Source organism: Babylonia areolata, chromosome 13 (assembly GCF_041734735.1).
Source record: "Babylonia areolata isolate BAREFJ2019XMU chromosome 13, ASM4173473v1, whole genome shotgun sequence".
NCBI classification, from domain to species: domain Eukaryota; kingdom Metazoa; phylum Mollusca; class Gastropoda; order Neogastropoda; family Buccinidae; genus Babylonia; species Babylonia areolata.
Window position 1 is genome coordinate 3024989 of NC_134888.1, and position 23294 is coordinate 3048282.

At 44.7% G+C, this 23294-nt stretch overlaps 1 protein-coding gene across 2 annotated transcripts in view; it reads right to left on the minus strand.

Annotated features, from left to right (window-relative positions):
• Positions 1–23294, minus strand: part of LOC143288980 (UDP-glucose:glycoprotein glucosyltransferase 1-like) — a 93737-nt gene that overhangs the window by 59771 nt on the left and 10672 nt on the right. For both annotated transcript variants that reach the window (XM_076597702.1, XM_076597701.1), the window contains exons 6-17: positions 20966–21140; positions 18377–18473; positions 15114–15189; positions 14360–14460; positions 12774–12934; positions 9030–9185; positions 6898–6987; positions 5192–5311; positions 4295–4380; positions 3498–3633; positions 2220–2348; positions 611–775 (exon numbers count right to left, since the gene is read on the minus strand). In XM_076597702.1, coding sequence (XP_076453817.1) covers positions 611–775; positions 2220–2348; positions 3498–3633; positions 4295–4380; positions 5192–5311; positions 6898–6987; positions 9030–9185; positions 12774–12934; positions 14360–14460; positions 15114–15189; positions 18377–18473; positions 20966–21140 — 1492 coding nt within the window. The remainder of the gene's footprint in view (positions 1–610; positions 776–2219; positions 2349–3497; positions 3634–4294; positions 4381–5191; positions 5312–6897; positions 6988–9029; positions 9186–12773; positions 12935–14359; positions 14461–15113; positions 15190–18376; positions 18474–20965; positions 21141–23294) is intronic.

Sequence of the window (23294 nt, forward strand, 5' to 3'; positions counted from 1 at the left end):
AGAAATACACACACACACTAAAACCAGCACTCACGTTGAAGACGGCTTTCCAGCCGAAGAAATACACACACAAACCAACACCAGCACCCACACTGAAGACGGCTTTCCAGCAAAAGAAATGCACACACACACTAAAACCAGCACTCACGTTGAAGACGGCTTTCCAGCAAAAGAAATACACACACAAACCAACACCAGCACTCACACTGAAGACGGCTTTCCAGCAAAAGAAATACACACACAAACTAAAACCAGCACTCACACTGAAGACGGCTTTCCAGCAAAAGAAATACACACACACACTAAAACCAGCACTCACGTTGAAGACGGCTTTCCAGCCGAAGAAATACACACACAAACCAACACCAGCACTCACACTGAAGGCGGCTTTCCAGCAAAAGAAATACACACACAAACCAACACCAGCACTCACACTGAAGACGGCTTTCCAGCAAAAGAAATACACACACAAACTAAAACCAGCACTCACGTTGAAGACGGCTTTCCAGCAAAAAGAAATACACACACACAAACCAACACCAGCACTCACGTTGAAGACGGCTTTCCAGCAAAAAGAAATACACACACACAAACCAACACCAGCACTCACATTGAAGACGGCTTTCTGAACCAGCGGGGTCTGGCGAAGGATCTCGGTGACCACGCCCTCCTCAAAAGCATCCTGCGACAGGAACTTTCTGTCCAGGGGCACCCCGTTGATCAGCACGTGGGGGAACCCGCTCAGGCCTGACCGCCCCACGAAGTCCGCTCCCGCCTGCACAGTAACGATCATAATACTACTACTGATAATAATCAAACAACGTACGTCCCCGCCTGCACAGTAACGATCATAATACTACTACTGATAATAATCAAACAAAGTACGTCCCCGCCTGCACAGTAACGATCATAATACTACTACTGATAATAATCAAACAAAGTACGTCCTCACCTGCACAGTAATGATAATTATACTACTACTGATAATAATCAAACAAAGTACGTCCCTGTCTGCACAGTAACGATCATAATACTACTACATATAATAATCGAACAATGTACGTCCACGCCTGCACAGTAACGTTCATAATACTACTACTGATAATAATCGAACAAAGTACGTCCCCACCTGCACAGTAATGATAATTATACTACTACTGATAATCATCGAACAAAGTACGTCCCTGTCTGCACAGTAAGGATCATAATACTACTACTGATAATAATCGAACAAAGTACATCCTCACCTGCACAGTAACGATCATAATACTACTACTGATAATAATCGAACAAAGTCTGCCCCCGCCTGCATAATTCTAACAATAACAATAATGATGATGATAATAATGATAATGATAATAATGATAATTATAATACAACAAAGTATGCCCTCACCTGCATAGTAATAATAATAATAATGATAACAACAGTAATCCAATAAAGTCTGCTCCTGCGTGCATGATAATAACAATCATAATAATGATAATAATAATAATAATAGTAATCCCACAAAGTCTGCCCCCGCCTGCACTGTAGGATAATAATAATAATAATAATAATAATGATAATAATGAAGTTGATGATAATAACAATGATGATAATAATGATAATAATAACAATGATAAAGATAATAATAATGATGGTGATGATGATATTGGATGATGATGACAACGACAATGATGATGATGATAATGATGATGATGATGATAGTAATTATGATAATGATAACAACAATGAACACAATGTTGTCGAAGTCAGAGTTCTTGCCAAACACCAGGTCCACACTCACTCACACATACACACACACACACACACACACACACACACATGCACCCATACACCGCGCCCCTCACCCACCCCCCACACACACAAGCACACCAGTAACACCAACCCTTCTTGCCTAACACCAGGTCCACACACACACACACACACATGCATGCACCCATACCCCCCCCCCCCCTTACAAGAACACCAGTAGCACCAATCCTTCTTGCCTAACACCAGGTCCACACACACAAACACACACACACACAAACACACACACACACACACCCTGCATGCACAGACACACACACAGGCATGCACAGACACACACATAAAACATGCATGTTCACACAAACATATATACATGCATGTACGCACACCCACACACCCACACCCCAACCCCATCCCCCTCACACACACACACACACACACACATGCACACCAGCGCCACCGACCCTTCTAGTGTCATCGTAGTCCGAGTTCTTGCCAAACACCAGGTCCAGGTCCTCTCCGGGATACTGGGCGCCAAACTCCGCCACGATGGCCTCCGCGGTTATCTCCCTGCTGCCCACCTTCTCGTACACCTGGCACAAGCAACGCAGGCGAGAACTGAGAGAGACCCCTTCACACTGCTACAAGTTTCAGTTTCAGTTTCAGCAGCTCAAGGAGGCGTCACTGCGGTCGGGCAAATCCATATACCGCTACACCACATCTGCCCAAGCAGATGCCTGCTGACCAGCAGCGTAACCCACCAACGCGCTTAAAACTGCTACAAACCTTGGTGAAACGAAATCAGCCAGACACGCCACGCACCCCTCCTCTCCCAGTAACCCGTCCCCCACCCCCCACCCACCCCCACCTACCCCCTCCCACCACCACCACACTCTCATGTGTTAAAAGAACCGTTCTTCACATTGTGACAAGTTATCAGTATCAGTATCGGTAGCTCAAGGAGGCGTCACTGCGTTCGGGCAAATCCATACGCGCTACACCACATCTGCCCAAGCAGATGCCTGACCAGCAGCGTAACCCAATGCACTTAGGCCTTGAGAAAAAAAAAGAAGAGGTAAATGAGTACCTAAAACAAATATATATATATATATATATATGTATATATATATCTACATATCTATCTATCTCTATATTTCTATCTATCTCTCTCTATATATATATATTTTAATATATATAAAATAAAAAACAAGGAAAAGATAATAACAACAATAATAGTAGTAATAATAATAATAATAATAAATAAATAAATTAAAAATTTTAAAAAAACAACAACCAATAATGATAATAAATAAACAAATAAGCAAATAAATATAAAACATACAGCCTACACACACACACACACATACACGCACGAGCACAGAGCTCTCCTGACACACGTGTACACTTACGCACTCGCTTTGTGAAAAAAAGCTTGACAGCTGCAAAGCCAGTTTTCCCCCACCGATAGAACAATGACTTACCTTTGCCCCCTGACCCAGTTTGAAACGATGAAGTCCTTTCACTCTGTGTTATTTCGACATGAACCAAAAGCCCGTGACACTAAGAGCATCGTTTCTAAAATATTTGGGACTGGGGAATGTTTTTCACAAAGACACTTGGCGGTGCACGAGTCAATCAAGTATTTTTTGATTTGATATGATCTGATTTGCCCCCCACCCCCACTCCTCCCCCCCCTACACACACACACACCCTTCCTACCCCCCTCCCTCCCACACACTCACATCAGTGATGAAGGACAGAGCCTTGGCCGTTGATTGGTCGGCCTTGATGAAGTCGAAGGTGCGAGCGAAGGCCACCCCGGCGTCCTGTCTGCCCGTCACCATGGAGTCGCCGTTCACCGCCATCACCACTCCCAGCCTGCACACGACGTGTGTGTGTGTGTGTAATGGTGTGGTGTGGTTAATTAGGATGGTTATGAGGAAACCTCCCCCCCCCACACCTTCCCCACCCCTCCCTACACACACACACACATACACGCCCACACCCTCCCCGGATGCACAAAAAGAAACCTTCCCCACACTTCCCCCATACCTTCCCCACCCCTCCACACACATACACACACACCCTCCCCCAGCACACAAAAAGAAACCTCCCCCACCTCCTCCTATACCTTCCCCACCCCTCCCTACGTGCACACACACACACACACACACCCTCTCCCAACACACAAAAAGAAACCTCCCCCCACACCTTCCCCACGTCTCCCTACACACACACACACACACACACACCCTCCCCGAATGCACAAAAAAAAACCTTCACCACACTTCCCCCTTACCTTCCCCACCCCTCCACACACACACACACACACCCACACACCCTCCCCCAACACACAAAGAGAAACCTCCCCCACCTCCTCCTATACCTTCCCCACCCCTCCCTACACACACACACACACACACACACACACACACCCTCCCCCAACATGCAAAAAGAAACCTCCCCCATACCTTCCCCACCCCTCCCTACACACACACACACATAAACACACACCCTCCACACTCCCAAACTTGCCAACCTGATGGGGGCGCTGTGCACATAGAAGGCCTCCGCCATCTTCAGCAGTTCTCTGCTGCTGTCCTCGGCCGGGTTCACCGCAAACACCTGGTCCACAACAAAAAAAAACAAAAACCCAGCACTTTTTCACTTTCTCAAGGAGGAGGCGTCACTGCGTTCGGACAAACCCATACAAGCCACACCACCATCTGCTAGGCAGACGCCTGACCAGCAGCAATAACACATAACCCAACGCCGCTTTAGTCCGGCCATGAGTGCATGCATGTGTCTTTTGTTCACCCATCAGAGTGGATTTTGATTGATGTGGATACTTATATAGCGCCTATCCTCGGTCACAGACCGAGCTCTAAGCGCTTTACATACACAGGGACATTTGCACCACAGGCTGCCTACCTGGGGAAGATGTTCTGGCATCATCATCATTATGATCATTATCATCACCATTATTATCATCATCGTTACCATGTGGAAGATGTTCTTGGCGACATGTCTCAGCATCATGATCACTGTCATTATCATTATCATCACCATCATTGTCGTTATCATCAACCACCATGTGGAAGATGTTCTTGGCGACATGTCTCAGCATCATGATCACTGTCATTATCATTATCATCACCATCATTGTCGTTATCATCAACCACCATGTGGAAGATGGTTTTGGTGACGCATCGCAGGATCATGATCACTGTCATTATCATCATCATCACTATCATTATCATTGTCATTATCATCATCACCATCATTATCACCATCGTTACCATCATGCACCATGTGGAAGATGTTCTTGGCCAAGTGTCTCAGCATCATGATCACTGTCATTATCATCATCATCACCATCATTATCATTGTCATTATCATCATCACTATCATTATCATCGTCGTTACCATCACGCACCATGTGGAAGATGTTCTTGGCGACGTGCCGCAGCATGCCGGGGAAGGTGGGGCGGAGCAGGTCCTGCACACTGCTGGGCCAGCCCCGGTACTTCCTGTCCTTCTCCAGGTCGTTCAGGTACTGGACACAAACACACACACACACACACATATTAGACACACACACACACACACACATTAGACACACACACACACACACACACACTCAATAGAGCATCAAACACACACATAGCATTACACACAAACGGTGTCACACAAACACACATAGCAACACACACACACACACACACACACAGTGTCACACACACACACACACACGCACATGCACACAATCACACACACACACACACACACACACACACTTAATAGAGCATCAAACACACACATAGCATTACACACAAACAGTGTCTCACACACACACAGCCTGACACACACATAGCAACATATACACACACACAGTGTCACACACACACCACAGTGTCACACACACACACACACACTCATAGAGCATCAAACACACACATAGCATTACACACAAACGGTGTCACACACACACACACAGCCTGACACACACATAGCAACACACACACACACACACATACACAGTGTCACACACACACAGTGTAACACACACATACACAAACACACACACACAAACACATGGTATCACGCACACACAGTGTCACACACACACACAGAGCGTAACACACACATACACAAACACACACACACAAACACATGGTATCACGCACACACAGTGTCACATACACACTCACAGCGTCATGCACACACACACGGTATCATACACACACTGTGTAACATACACTCACAGTCACACACACACACACACACACACACGCGCACACACACACACACACGCTGTCACTGTGCTCAGACAAATCCATACACGCTACACCACATCCACTAGGCAGATACCTGACCAGCAGCATAACCCAACACGCGCTTAGTCAGGCCTTGAGTGCATGCTTATATATTTGTGTACCTAACAGAGTGGATTTCTTCCAACAGAATTCTGTACCGAGGACAGCACTGTCATCGCCATGGGTTCTTTCTCAGTGCGCCAAGAGCATGCTGCACACGGGACCTCGGTTTAGCGCCTCATCCGAGCGACCAGACGCTCAGTTTGATTTTGTCCAGTCAAACATGGGAGGAAGGGTTAGAGCCGGATTCTTCTTCGTCTTCTACGTTCGTGGGCTGCAACTCCCACGTTCACTCGTATGCACACGAGTGGGCTTTTACGTGTATGACCGTTTTTACCCCGCCATGTAGGCAGCCATACTCTGCTTTCGGGGGGTGTATGCTGGGTATGTTCTTGTTTCCATAACCCACCGAACGCTGACATGGATTACAGGATCTTTAACGTACATATTTGATCTTCTGCTTGCGTATACACACGAAGGGGGTTCAGGCACTGGCAGGTCTGCACATGTTGACCTGGGAGATCGGAAAAATCTCCACCCTTTACCCACCAGGCGCCGTCACCGAGATTCGAACCCGGTACCCTCAGATTGAAAATCCAGCGCTTTAACCATTCGGCTATTGCGCCCGTCGAGCCCGATTCAAACCCACCACCCTCACGGTCTCTTATGTATTGGCAGCCGAGCGTCTTAACCGTTCCGTCTTAACCGTTCCGCCACCTTCCTCCCTCTGGAACGGCAGGCGTGTACGGAGTGGTCAAATCCTCACCTGGACGGCAGAGTGCCGGATGTCCACGGCGTAGCTGGAGTCGTCGCCTCCAGACAGGTCCAGCTGAAGCAGCTGCTGCAGTGATTCTTTCTGCACACACGTTACACATACAAATATAATGGATACAGACACTTCTCTCTGCATCCACACTTGTAGAGAATGAATATATACAGTGATTCTTTCTGCACACACGTTACAAATACAAATATAATGGATACAGACACTTCTCTCTGCATCCGCACTTGTAGAGAATTAATATATACAGTGATTCTTTGTGCAAATACAAACACACACATATAGATAATGATTACACACAATGTTACATACAATGCTTCTTTTTGGAAACACACACACACACATTGATAATGGATACACACAAAGCTTCTTTCTGCCCACACACACATAGATAATGAATGCACACACTTCTATCTGCATGCACACATATAGACAATGAATATGTGCAATGCTTCTTTCTGCACATACGTAGATAATGAATACACACAACCCTTCTTTCTGCAAATACATACATAGATAACAAATGCACACGTACAGACAATGAATATGTGAAATACTTCTTTCTGCACACACACACACACACACACCCCACGCCCACACATATATTTTTTATATTTGTATTTGTGTTTCTTTTTATCACAACAGATTTCTCTGTGTGAAATTTGGGCTGCTCTCCCCAGGGAGAGTGCGTCGCTACACTACATCGCCACCATTTTTTTTTTTTTCTTGCGTGCAGTTTTATTTGTTTTTCCTATCCAAGTGGATTTTTCTTCAGAATTTTGCTAGGAACAACCCTTTTGTTGCTGTGGGTTCTTTTACGTGCGCTAAGTGCATGCTGCACACGGGACCTCAGTTTATCTTCTCATCCGAATGACTAGCGCCCAGACTACCACTCAAGGTCTAGTGGAGGGGGGAAAATATCGGCGGCTGAGCCGTGATTCGAACCAGCGCGCTCAGATTCTCTCGCTTCCTAGACGGACGCGTTACCTCTAGGCCATCATATACACAATGCTTCTTTCTGCACACACACACACACACACACACACACACACACGCATGCACCCCCTCATCCCCACCCACACCCACACTACATAATATACATATACACAATGCTTCTTTCTGCACACACACACACACACACACACACACAGATAATTGACATTCACACTTCTTTCTGCATGCACACATACAGACAATGAATATATGTGTAATGCCTCTTTCTGCACACATATTGATAATGAATAATACACAGAACATACACACTGCTTCTTTCTGAATACACACACACACACACACACACACTAATGAACACACACAATGCTTCTTTCCGCATATACACATGTATACAATGAATACATACAATGCCTCCCTCTGCACACATAAATCCAGACAATGAATGTCTAACGCATCTTTCTGCACACACACACACACACACACACACACACAAAGATAACGAACGAACATACAACGCAATGCAACACAACACATTACAATACAGTACAGCACAGTACATACAATACAATGCAATACAGTACAGTACAACCCAACACAATTCACCACACCACACCACAAGACAAGACAAGACAACAGCAGCAGGTAATAATAATAATACATAGTTTCTCTATGGCATCGTATCCAGCATCAATGCTGCTCAAAGCGCCTTACATCATCCACTTGACTATAAACATGCCTTAAAAAACACATCAACCGCTGTCTGACAATGGAAAACATCCAGTGTGTTCATATCAACAAAAAAGGGCACTTAGGAGATGAATCAGATTATAAAAGCTACGAAGTAAATAAGGCTTAGATTAAAACAAAATGCATTTCACAGAACACACACACACACACTCACATGCACACACATACACACACACGCACACACACACATATATAGATGTCCCTCCCTTACACACACACACACACACACACACACATATAGATGTCCCTCCCTTACAGACACACACACACACATATATATAGATGTCCCTCCCTCACAGACACACACATATATATAGATGTCCCTCCCTTACACACACACACACACACACACACACACATATAGATGTCCCTCCCTTACACACACACACACACACACACACACAGGTGACCCTGACCTTGAAGCCCAGGGAGTAGAGGCCCTCCACCAGCTTGGCCTCCTGCCCCATGATGTCCAGCAGGGTGAAGGTGTCGTAGATCTCCATCTCCACCGACCGCCCGTTCAGGAACAGCGCCGACTCCCCGGGGCCCAGCTGGTGGTGGTGCTCAAACAGCTGGATCACCACACACAACCAGAATCAGAACCAATACCATAACCAGAACCAGTACCAGAATCATAACCAATACCATAACCACAACCAGAATCAGAACCAATACCATAACCAGAATCAGTACCACAACCAGAATCAGAATCAGACTCCCAGGGGCCCAGCTGGTGGTGGTGCTCAAACAGCTGGATCACCACCACAACCAGAATCAGAACCAATACCATAACCAGAATCAGTACCAGAATCACAACCAATACCAGAACCACAACCACAATCAGAACCAATACCATAACCAGAATCAGTACCAGAACCACAACCAGAATCAGAATCACTCCCCCGGCCCCAGCTGGTGGTGGTGCTCAAACAGCTGGATAACCACTACAACCAGAACCAAAACCAGAACCAATTCAGCGCAATAGCCAAATGGTTAAAGTGTTGGACTTTCAATCTGAAGGTCCCCGGTTCGAATCTCGGTGGCGCCTGGTGGGTAAAGGGTGGAGATTTTTCCGATCTCCCAGGTCAACATATGTGCAGACCTGCCAGTGCCTGAATCCCCTTCGTGTGTATACGCACGCAGAAGATCAAATACGCACGTTAAAGATTCTGTAATCCATGTCGGCATTCGGTGGGTTATGGAAACAAGAATATAACCAGCAAGCACACCCCCGAAAATGGAGTATGGCTGCCTACATGGCGGGGTAAATATAAAAAAAAACCCTGTCATACACGTATAATGTTACATGTTTGTCTGAATGTGTATGTGTGCGTGCCTGACATCTGAATGACAGAGAAAACGAATGATGAGCGCCCAATGGCAGCCCGTCAGTCGGCTCTACCCAGGTAGGCAGCCTGTTGTGTAAAATGACCCCCGTGTTTGTAAAGCACTTAGAGCTTGGTCTCCAACCGAGGATAGGCACTATATAAGTGTCCATATTAATCAATCAACCAGTACCATGACCAAAATCACAACCAGAATCACAACCAATACCAGAACCACAACCAGAATCAGAATCAGACTCCCCAGGCCCCAGCTGGAGGTGACGCTCAAACAGCTGGATCACGACCACAACCAGAATCAGAATCAGAACCAGAACCAATACCAGAATCACAACCGGAATCAGAATCAGACTCCTTGGGCCCCAGCTGGTGGTGATGCTGAAACAGCTGGATCACAACCAGTATCAGAACCAGAATCAGAACCAATACCATAACAAGAATCAGAACCAGAATCACAACCAATACCAGAATCACAACCAATACCAGAATCACAACCAGAATCAGAATCAGACTCACCCGCGCCACAGCTGGTGATGACGCTCAAACAGCTGGATCACAACCAGTATAAGAACCACAATCAGAACCAGAACCAGAATCAGAATAAGACACACTGGGCCCCAGCTCGTGGTGATGCTCCAAACAGCCAAATCACAATACCAGAACCAGAACCAGAACCAATACCACAACCAGAATCAGAAACAGAATCAGACTCCCTTGGCCACAGCTGGTGGTGATGCTGACACACCTGAATAACAACCAATACCTCAACCATAATCAGAACCAGAACCACAATCAGAACCAGAACCAGAACCAGAATATGAATCACCTGGCCCCAGCTGGTGATGACACTCAAACAGCTGAATCACAACCAGTACCTCAACCACAATCAGAACCAGAACCACAATCACAACCAATACCACAACCAGAATCAGAAAGAGAATCAGACTCCCTTCGCCCCAGCTGGAGGTGACGCTCAAAACAGCTGAATCAGAACCGGAATCAGAATCAGAACGGCGACACTCAAACAGCTGAATAAGAACCAGAACCAGAACCAGAACCAGATTCGGAATCCGAAGGCCCAGGCCCCAGCTAGTAGTGTCCCTTAACTCTCTCCATACGAACGGCGAAAGAGATGACGTTAACAGCATTTCACCCCAATTACCATCATCAAAATATTGCAAGCGGAAGGCTCTTATACTGAAGAGGTGAATGTTGACAAAGAATACCACAATTCTGACGACGGAAGCTAAAGGTTGGGTCATTGAGACACCCACTGGACATCCGAGGGGTCTGTGTAGAGGAGAAGAGAGGACTGGCCGTACTGAGTGAGTTAAACAGCTGTCCACGGGATCAAGACACAACATCGACTGCATCTGGGTTTGTTTTGGGGTTTTCTCAATCATCATTAAAAAAAAACTCATAATAATAATAGCTATCAATATAATCATGATAATCATAATCAAAAATCACCATAATCATCTCTTTTTTTCTTTTTCTTTTTTTAAACATACAAATTATTACTACTGTTACAACTGCTATCAACATCATCATGATCATCCTCATCAAAAACACCATAATCATCTCTATTATAAACATACAAATCATTATTACTACTGTTACAACTGCTATCAACATCATCATGATCATCCTCATCAAAAACACCATAATCATCTCTATTATAAACATACAAATATTACTACTGTTACAACTGCTATCAACATCATCATGATCATCCTCATCAAAAACACCATAATCATCTCTATTATAAACATACAAATCATTACTACTGTTATCATTATCATTATTATCATCATCACCACCACCACCATCATCATCACCACCACCACCACCATTATCACCACCACCGCCACCAACACCACCACCATCATCACCACAACCACCATCATCATCACCACCACCACCACCATCATCACCACAACCACCATCATCATCACCACCACCACCACCATCATCACCACCATCATCACCACAACCACCACCACCATCATCACCACAACCACCACCACCATCATCATCACCACCACCACCACCATCATCACCACAACCACCACCACCATCATCATCACCACCACCACCACCATCATCACCACAACCACCACCACCATCATCACCACAACCACCACCACCATCATCACCACCATCATCACCACAACCACCACCACCATCATCATCACCACCACCACCACCACCATCATCACCACAACCACCACCACCATCATCACCACCATCATCACCACCACCACCACCACCACCACCACCATCATCACCACAACCACCACCACCATCATCACCACCATCATCACCACAACCACCACCACCATCATCATCACCACCACCACCACCATCATCACCACAACCACCACCACCACCATCATCACCACAACCACCATCACCACCACCACCACCACCACCATCACCACCACTACCACCACCACCAACACAACCACCATCACCACCACCAACACAATCATCACCACCACAACCACCACCACCATCATCACCACAACCACCATCACCACCATCACCATCACCGCCACCACCACCATCACCACAACCACCATCACCACAACCACCATCACCACCACCACCATCACCACAACCACCATCACCACCACCACCACCATCACCACCACCACAACAACCACCATCACCACCATAACATCCTCATGTCTATTATAAACATACAAATCATTACAACTGTTAGCGTTATCACCACCACCACCACCACCACCCCCACAATCATCATCATCACCACCACCACCACCACCACCATAACATCCTCATCCTCATCCTCACAGCCTGGTTCTGCTTGACTTCCTTCCTCAGCGTGCTGGCCACGCTGGTGCGGATGAGGCTGCGGGCGACGGTGGGGAAGTTCTGGCTGATGTCGGTCAGCACCTGCAGGGCGTTGCCCGGCGCCACGTTCAGCACCTGCTGGGCTGCCTGCAGGCTCAGGTCTGGAACGCAACGCACACGCATGGGCAACGTATGCATCAACGTGTGTGTGTAGGCATGAAGACGCACATGCATGTGCTAGCACACGCAAGATCACACACCACACACACACACACACACATATGCAAACACACATAAGACACACACACACACCACACATACATACGCGCACACACACATACACTCACGCATATACGCAAACAAACATAAGAGATACACACACACACACACACACACACAGACAAACGTATGTATTATTGATTGTGTGTATGCAGGTATGTTCACATACATGCACACACGAATGTATGCACAAACGAATACACACACACACACACACACACAAACACACACACACATGAGAGAGAGAGACACACACACACATACACACACAAACGATTGCACGTACACATGTATGTTCACACACACACACACACACACACACAAACATACATGTATTAGAGATTGCGTGCACACAGGTATGTTCACACACATGCACACAAGGATGTACACACACACACACACACACACACGCATGCTCACACTCAAACACACACACACATAATACAAAAACGAACATATGTTATTGTTTGAGTGAACAAAGATATGTTCACAAACATGCTTACACACATGCACACACATACACACATGCACACACATACACACACACACACACAAAGTACATGTATTATTGATTGTGTATACACAGGTATGTACACACACACACACACACACATGCACGCACACACACACACACTCACACACACACAAACATACATGTATTAGAGATTGCATGTACACAGGTACGTTCACACACATGCACACACACACTTGTAGTATTATTGACTGCATGTATACAGGTATGTTCACATACATACACACATACATGTACACACACACACACACATACAAACACAAACATACATACACAAACACACATGTATTTTTGATTGTGTGTACACAAGTATGTTCACACACACACACACATACACACACACAAAGGTATGTTCACACACACGCACACATGAATCTTCACACACACACAAACGTACATGTATTATTGATTCCATGTACACAAGTGCGCTCATACACATGCATGCATGTATACACGCACACACACACACGTATCATCGAATGGTATGTTCACACATACGCACATGTATCATCGAATGGTACGTTCACACATCCGCACATATGTATGTACACAGGCACACACACACATTCATCCATGTGTTATAGAATGTGTGCAGGCACACACACACACACACACACACACAGACACACACTCAGGTGTGCTGAGAATGTGTGTGCGTTTTCTTTAGTTTACAATTCACACAGACATGAGCATGCACGCGGGTATACGCACACGCACACACACACACACACCACCACCACCCCCAACCCCCCACACCTCCCCCCCACACACACACCTTGCATCTGCCAGGCTTTAAGGGGCGCCAGCTCAGTGACGGACTGCAGGAGATGGCTGCGGAATTCTTTCAGCTCTTTGTCCAGTTCCGGATGCAGCTCTCTGGAAACATCAACACTTTCAGTTTTCAGTTTCAAGGAGTTGTCACAGCATATCTTTGTGTATGTGTGTGTGTGTGTGTGTGTGTGTGTGTGTGTGTGTGGTGTGTATGTATTCATGTGCCAGTGAGTGCATGGGTGTGTGTGTGTGTGTCACTCTGTGTGTGTGTACATTTGTGCTGTGTGGGTGAATATGTCTCTGTGTGTGCGTGTCCCTCTGTGTGTGTGTGTGTGTGTGTGTGTGTATTGTGTGGGTGTGTGTATGCATTTGTGCTGTGTGTGTATGTGCCTCTGTGTGTGTATATTCCTCTGTGTGTGTGTGTGTGTGTGTGTGTGTGTGTGTGTGTGTGTTGTGTGTGTTTGTCTAGGCACATTTGTGCTCTGTGCATGTGTGTGCACATTCTCATGTGCGTGTGAGTGTGTGTGTGTGTGTCTGTTTGTGTGTGTGTGTGTGCATGCACACACGCACACGTCTGTACATTTCAGCTCACTCTGTACACACATATGCATGTGCCTCCCTGTACGTGTGTGTGTGTGTGTGTGTGTGTGTGTGTGTGTACACGCCTACATGCACATGCCTGTGTGTATCATTCAGCACTGTTCAGACCGTTCAAACTTCAAAGAACACACACACTGCACACCGTTTCCAGCACACACCTGAGTCTGGAGAACACAAATCCTTGCAGCTCCTCTCCCTCCTCCTCCCAGTCTCCACTGTCGCCTTCCGCCTCTCCTAGGGGGGGGGGGGGGGAAACAACATCATCATCATCATCATCATCGTCGTCATCATCATCATCATCATCTTCATCATCATCGTCACTGTCATAATGGTCACCACCATTTGTATTTGTATTTGTTATTTCTCTTTTTGTCGCAACAGATTTCTCTTGTGTGAAATTCAGGCTGCTCTCCACAGGGAGAGCGTGCGTCCGCTACACTACAGCACCACCCTTTTTTTCTTCTTTTTTTTGTATTTTTTCCTGAGTGCGGTTTGATTTGTTTTTCCTACTGAAGCGGATTTTTCTACAGAATTTTAGCCAGGAACAACCCTTTTGTTGCTGTGGGTTCTTTTACGTGCGCTAAGTGCATGCTGCACACGGGACCTCGGTTTATCGTCTCATCCGAATGACTGGCGTCCAGACCACCACTCAAGGTCTAGTGGAGGGGGAGAAAATATCGGCGGCTGAGTCATGATTCGAACCAGCGCGCTCAGATTCTCTCGCTTTCCTAGGTGGACGCGTTACCTCTAGGCCATCGCTCCATCATTATCACCATCATCGTCATTGTCATAATGGCCATTATCACCATCACTGGCGTCATTGTTATTATCGTCATCATTATCATTCATCATCATCATCATCATCGTCATCATTGTCATAATGGTCATCATCATTATCATGGTCATAATCACCATCATCATAATCATCATCACTGTCATAATGGCCATCATGAGCACTGTCATAATGGTCACCATCATAGTCATAATCATCATCATTGTCATTGTGGTCTTCATCATTGTCAAAATTATCATCATCATCGTCGTAATGGTCATCATCAGCATTGTCGTCGTTGTCATAATGGTCATCATCATCATCATCATTATCATAATGGTCATCATCTTCATCATTATCATCATCATCACTGTCATAATCATCATTGTCATAATCGTCATCATTGTAGTTGTCATCATCATCATTGTCGAAGTCATATCTTCATCATCATCACTGTCGAAGTCATATCTTCATCATCATCATTGTCGTCATCATCACCATCATCGTAGTCTCTGTCATCGTCAATCATCAAAATACATGGTTGTGCATCCATATGGTCAACAATAGCAAAAAAAGGATTATGTTGACATGAGTTTTGGACCTGAAACCAACAACTCTAAGCAGGATTTGTCAGTAAAATACACGTCCAATTTTGATTGGTTGGAAATGCCTCGAGTCGTGGTCTGGACGCTAGTCATTCGGATGAGACGATAAACCGAGGTCCTGTGTGCAGCATGCACTTAGCACACGTAAAAGAACCCACAGCAATAAAAGGGTTGTTCCTGGCAAAATTCTGTAGAAAAATCCACTTCGATAGGAAAAACAAATATAACTGCACGCAGGAAAAAATACAAAAAAATGGGTGGCGCTGTAGTGTAGCGACGCACTCTCCCTGGGGAGAGCAGCCCGAATTTTCACACAGAGAAATCTGTTGTGATAAAAAGAAATACGAAATACAAAAAAACAAAATGCCTGAATTATCAAAACCAATGTGAAGCTGTCAGGTTCAGAAAATTGCCCACAGATATAACCTTCTTCTGTTCTGTTACAGAGGCATCTTCATTACTATTAAGTGTTACTAAAAAAAAAAAATTGTTATCACTATGGTGTTTTTTTTCATTTCTAATTCTTCTTCTTCTGCGTTCGTGGGCTGCAACTCCCACGTTCACTCGTATGTACACGAGTGGGCCTTTACGTGTATGACCGTTTTTATCCCGCCATGTAGGCAGCCATACTCCATTTTCGGGGGTGTGCATGCTGGGTATGTTCTTGTTTCCTTAACCCACCGAACGCTGACATGGATTACAGGATCTTTAACGTGCGTATTTGATCTTCTGCTTGCATATACACACGAAGGGGGTTCAGGCACTAGCAGGTCTGCACATATGTTGACCTGGGAGATCGGAAAAATCTCCACCCTTTACCCACCAGGCGCCGTCACCGTCATTCAAACCCGGGACCCTCAGACTGACAGTCCAACGCTTTAACGACTCGGCTATTGCGCCCGTCATTTCTAATTAACAACATTGGTCATTTCTTCTTTATCAACATCATCATCCGTTACTTTCAATCTGTTCATAAACCAAGAAAATTAACCCCCCTGACCGCCGCTAAAGGGTACGCTTGTAACTGAACGGCTGTCACCTCACCGAGATTAGACAGAGCTCTTACAATTCAGGGTCAGTCTCCGCTCAGTATTTGGATTTCTACCTCTCTTAGGACTGCACTGTTTTCCATTCAGAAAAAAAAAACCCAACAACAACAATGACACACACAAAAAAGTAGCCATTCTACTTCAGACTTGTGACACACTGACCTAGTTTCACCATGATTCAGCAGTCTAGGGGTTAAAGGCTATGACCCATATATTACTATGACCCATATATCACAAAGTCAAGGCTATGACCCATATATTACTATGACCCATATATCACAAAGTCAAGGCTATGACCCATATATCACTATGACCCATATATCACAAAGTCAAGGCTATGACCCATATATTACGATGACCCAGATATCACAAAGCCCAACCCAGAAGGCACTCACCGTCCTCAGACACAACGTGATGGTGTGGTGCTTTGAAAATACACAGGACAAAAAACGTTCAGCAATCAGGTACAGATACACCACCACGGGTGGGGAAAAAAAAAAAAAAAAAGCAAACGTAACAGCATGCAATGGAATGCAGAGTTCGGTTGATGGGTTTTTTTTTCAAAAGCCAATACATCACACACCACAAAACATTCCACAAGCCAACATGTACAAAACCAGGCATTAGAAATGTGTGTGTGTGTGTGTGTGTGTGTGTGTGTGTGTGTGTGTGTGGTGGGGGGATATGTGAAGGTGTGTGAAGATGTGTCAGTGTGTTAGTGTGTGCCTGCAAACATTGTTGTGGACAAAATCAAAGAAACTGATTATTTTGAAAAAAAAAAAAAAAAAAATCTGCATAGGCATTTTGATTTTTGTTTCAAACATACAAACAGCACTTAAAGCATGCACCTAACACTGCAATACCATGATGTTTAAAAACATGCAACAACTCATGCATCTTGAAACAGTACATGCCTTTGGACCTCGCACTAACTGACCAAGCAAACAACAGAAACGAGAAACGCCCCAATAATCAGTGGGCAGGCAGCGACTGACCTTCGACCTTGGTGTCGTCCTTGGCCTTGTACTCCGTGCTCTTGATGGCCAGCTCCACCCCATAGCCTGACAGCCTCAGCCGCTTCTGGGAAGGGTCCTGCAAGTGAAAAGTAAGGTATGGTAAGGTGAGTTAAGGTAGGATAGGATAGGTAAGGTATGGTAAGGTGAGTTAAGGTAGGATAGGATAGGTAAGGTATGGTAAGGTGAGTTAAGGTAGGATAGGATAGGATATGATAGGTAAGGTATGGTAAGGTGAGTTAAGGTAGGACAGGATAGGATAGGATATGATAGGTAAGGTATGGTAAGGTGAGTTAAAGTAGGATAGGATAGGATATGATACGATAGGTAAGGTATGGTAAGGTGAGTTAAAGTAGGATAGGATAGGATAGGGTAAGGTAAGGTAAGGTAAGGTACAGTACAGTACGGTAAGGTAATGTAAGGTAAGGTAAGGTACGGTACGGTAAGGTAAGGTATGGTATGGTAAGGTAATGTAAGGAAAGGAAAGGTAAGGTAAAGGTAAGGAAAGGTAAGGTAAGGTAAAGTAGGATGTGATAGGATAAGATAGGTTAAGGTAAGGTAAGGATAGGATAAGGTAAGGTAAAGAAAGGTTAGGGGTAAGGTAAAGTAAGGTAAGGTAAGGTACGGTGAGTTAAGGTAGGACAGGATACAATAGGATAGGAAAAGGTAAGGTAAGGTAAGGTGACTAAGGCAAGATCAGATCAGACAGGATAAGATATAATAGGATAAGGTAAGGAAAGGTAAGATAAGATCAGGTAAGACAGGATAGGATAAGGTAAGGTAAAGTAAGGTATGGTAAGGTAAGACAGGATATCATAAGGTAAGGCAAGGTAAGGTTAGGTCAGGTGAGTTTAGGCAAGATCAAATAAGATAGGATAACACAAGGTAAGGTAAGGTAAGATCAGATAAGACAGGATAAGGTAAGGTGAGGTAAGATTCAGTTCAGAAAGGATAAGGTAAGGCAAGACCAGATCAGATAAGATAGGACAGGATAAGGTAAGGTAAAAACAATGACTCTCAGAGTCCCACATACTGATCACATTTCTCCTCACCTCCGCACTCTACATTGGCTCCCCATGGAAGCGAGAATTAAATACAAAGTTGCGTGTCTCTGCTATTCTGCTTTCCACTCCGCAGGACCTACATATCTTTCTGACCTTACCAGTGTTTACACTCCCGCAAGAAATCTCCGCTCTTCCTCTTGACTTGTTACCTTTTGAAACTTCCTCGTGTCAATACAAGAACCTATGGTGAACGTTCTTTCTTCTTTGCTGCTCCTCACATCTGGAACAACCTTCCTCATTATATCCATGCATCTGATTCTATTTCTGCTTTTCGCTCATCACTAAACATTCATCTTTTTAACACCTATCTAAAAGTACTCTCAGCTTCCTTGTTCTCCAACACAAACCCGTGTCAACTCACTTTGGATGTACGTAGAGTAGGAAAGGTTGAGTGTGAGTGTGGGGGCGGGGAGGGGGTTTTGAGAAAGAGTGGTCATGAATATTTTATGTAACTTGTAATATTTTTCTTTCATGTAAAGCGCCCTGAGCTCTTAGAGAGAAAGGGTGCTATATAAATGTACATTATTAATATTATTATTACGGTAAGATACAGTAAGGTAAGATAAGGTAAGGTGAGTTAAGATAAGGCAAGGTAAGGTAAGGCAAGATAAGATAAGAATGACATTATAATCACAAATGAGAGAAATATGGCCAGGTGCATTCTCACAACGTAAACAGGTAATCAACACAGAAACACGATTGTAAAAACAGACACTAAATCAAGAAGCAACTCTCTCCATTTACAAGGTACACAACTCCAAGTCAATTCTGCTTACCCTACCGATCCAGCGAGCACAAAGGAAAAAAAAACAAGCTACAGAGGAACAAACCCAGACACTTCCTCAAAAAACAGATGCTCCAAGCCTGTCCTTATACAGATCACTTGACGTGTGCGCACAGCAGCAATGACAGAAGAAATGTTCAAAAACAAATAAGTCTTTATTACAATATAGAATCTTCTTCATCTTCGTTCATGGGCTGCAACTCCCACGTTCACTCGTATGTACACGAGTGGGCTTTTACATGTATGACCATTTTTAATCCAACCATGTATGCGGCCAAACTCCGTTTTCAGGGGTGTGCATGCTGGGTATGTTCTTGTTTCCATAACCCACAGAACGCTGACACGGATTTCCAGGATCTTTAATGTGCATATTTGATCTTCTGCTTGTGTAATACACACGAAGGAGGTTCAGGCACAGGCAGGCCTGCACATATGTTGACCTGGGGGAGATCGGAAAAAATCTCCACCCTCTACCCACCAGGCACCATACTGAGATTCAAACCTGGGACCCTCAGATTGAAAGTCTGCTCGGCTATTGTGCCTGTCGAAAGATGGAATTTTCTTCTTCTTGATTCGTGGGCTGCAACTCCCACATTCACTCATATATACACACGAATGGGCATTTACGTGTATGACCGTTTTTACCCCGCCATGTAGGCAGCCATACTCCATTTTCGGGGGTAAAATATAGAATAGTAAAGTCTCCTTGTATTTCGTACACACCTGTATGAAGTGACGCAGCACATACTGTATCTCTCTCTGTGCCGCCTTCTCTGCCAAAGCCCCGTGGAACTGCACAAACTGTGGTGTGCCCAGTTCGGCGTACAAGATGACCACGGGCTTGCTGTCCGGCGCCCCGGGGTACACGTGGTCAAACTGGTATACCGTGGAACTGGGGCTGCCGGTGGGGGAAAGTGAAACATTAATAATAGCAATAAGAACAATAATAATAATACTAATGAATACTTTTTCAGTGTTTTTTGGTTTTTTTTCCTCTTTTCTTTTCCCTCTCAAACAGTGCTCAAACTGCTTTACATTACATGCACAGAAACTGATGAAACAATACGATGAATCAGTTTACATTAACTTCAAATAAACATCATGACACAACTTTTCCAACCCACTTGCTCACACACGCACGCACACAAACACACACGCACGCAAACACACACGCGCACACGCACACACACATACACACAGCATGGACAGCATGTAGTTTCAAACTGTGGTGGACAAAGATAAAACAAGAACATCACAGAATAGTGAGGGTGAAAATGGTGTGAGAGAGACTGACAGAAACATGTGTGGCACGGATGAAAAGTCTGAGAGAAACACGTAGTTTAAGAGAGCAGGCTGAGAGAAACATGTAGCATTGAGTTCAGGCTGAGAGAAACATGTAGTTTAAGAGTCTAGGCTCAGAGAAACATGTAGCATTAAGAGTGCAGGCTGAGAGAAACATGTAGTTTAAGAGTCTAGGCTGAGAGAAACATGTAGCATTAAGAGTCTAGGCTGAGAGAAACATGTAGCATTAAGAGTGCAGGCTGAGAGAAACATGTAGTTTAAGAGTCTAGGCTGAGAGAAACCTGTAGCATTAACAGTCTAGGCTGAGAGAAACATGTAGCATTAAGAGTGCAGGCTGAGAGAAACATGTAGTTTAAGAGTCTAGGCTGAGAGAAACCTGTAGCATTAAGAGTCTAGGCTGAGAGAAACATGTAGCATTAAGAGCGCAGGCTGAGAGAAACATGTAGTTTAAGAGTCTAGGCTGAGAGAAACATGTAGCATTAAGAGTGCAGGCTGAGAGAAACATGTAGTTTAAGAGTCTAGGCTGAGAGAACATGTAGTTTAAGAGTCTAGGCTGAGAGAAACCTGTAGCATTAAGAGTCTAGGCTGAGAGAAACATGTAGTTTAAGAGTCTAGGCTGAGAGAAACATGTAGTTTAAGAGTCTAGGCTGAGAGAAACATGTAGCATTAAGAGTGCAGGCTGAGAGAAACACGTAGTTTAAGAGTTTAGGCTGAGAGAACATGTAGTTTAAGAGTCTAGGCTGAGAGAAACCTGTAGCATTAAGAGTCTAGACTGAGAGAAACATGTAGCATTAAGAGTCTAGGCTGAGAGAAACATGTAGTTTAAGAGTCTAGGCTGAGAGAAACATGTAGCATTAAGAGTCTAGGCTGAGAGAAACATGTAGTTTAAGAGTCTAGGCTGAGAGAAACATGCAGTTTAAGAGTCTAGGCTGAGAGAAACATGTAGCATTAAAAGTGCAGGCTGAGAGAAACATGTAGTTTAAGAGTCTAGACTGAGAGAAACATGTAGCATTAAGAGCGCAGGCTGAGAGAAACATGTAGCATTAAGAGCGCAGGCTGAGAGAAACATGTAGCATTAAAAGTGCAGGCTGAGAGAAACATGTAGTTTAGGAGTCTAGGCTGAGAGAAACATGTAGTTTAAGAGTCTAGGCTGAGAGAAACATGTAGCATTAAGAGTGCAGGCTGAGAGAAACATGTAGTTTAAGAGTCTAGGCTGAGAGAAACATGTAGCATTAAGAGTGCAGGCTGAGAGAAACATGTAGTTTAAGAGTCTAGGCTGAGAGAAACATGTAGCATTAAGAGTGCAGGCTGAGAGAAACATGTAGCATTAAGAGTGCAGGCTGAGAGAAACATGTAGCATTAAGAGTCTAGGCTGAGAGAAACATGTAGTTTAAGAGTCTAGGCTGAGAGAAACATGTAGCATTAAGAGTCTAGGCTGAGAGAAACCTGTAGCATTAAGAGTGCACACTGAGAGAAACACGTAGTTTAAGAGTCTAGGCTGAGAGAAACATGCAGTTTAAGAGTCTAGGCTGAGAGAAACATGTAGCTGAGCTGTGATTCAAACCAGCGCGCTCAGATTCTCTTGCTTCCTAGGCGGACGCCTTACCTCTAGGCCATCACTCTACTAGGAGTGCTAGTCGTGTGCACTTACTAACACCACAACACAGCCTCCTTCTACTGAAGTCATATCTAAAATGAGGTTGGACACACACTATCTTAAACCCTAAACAAGCACGCAGACTTTCCTAAA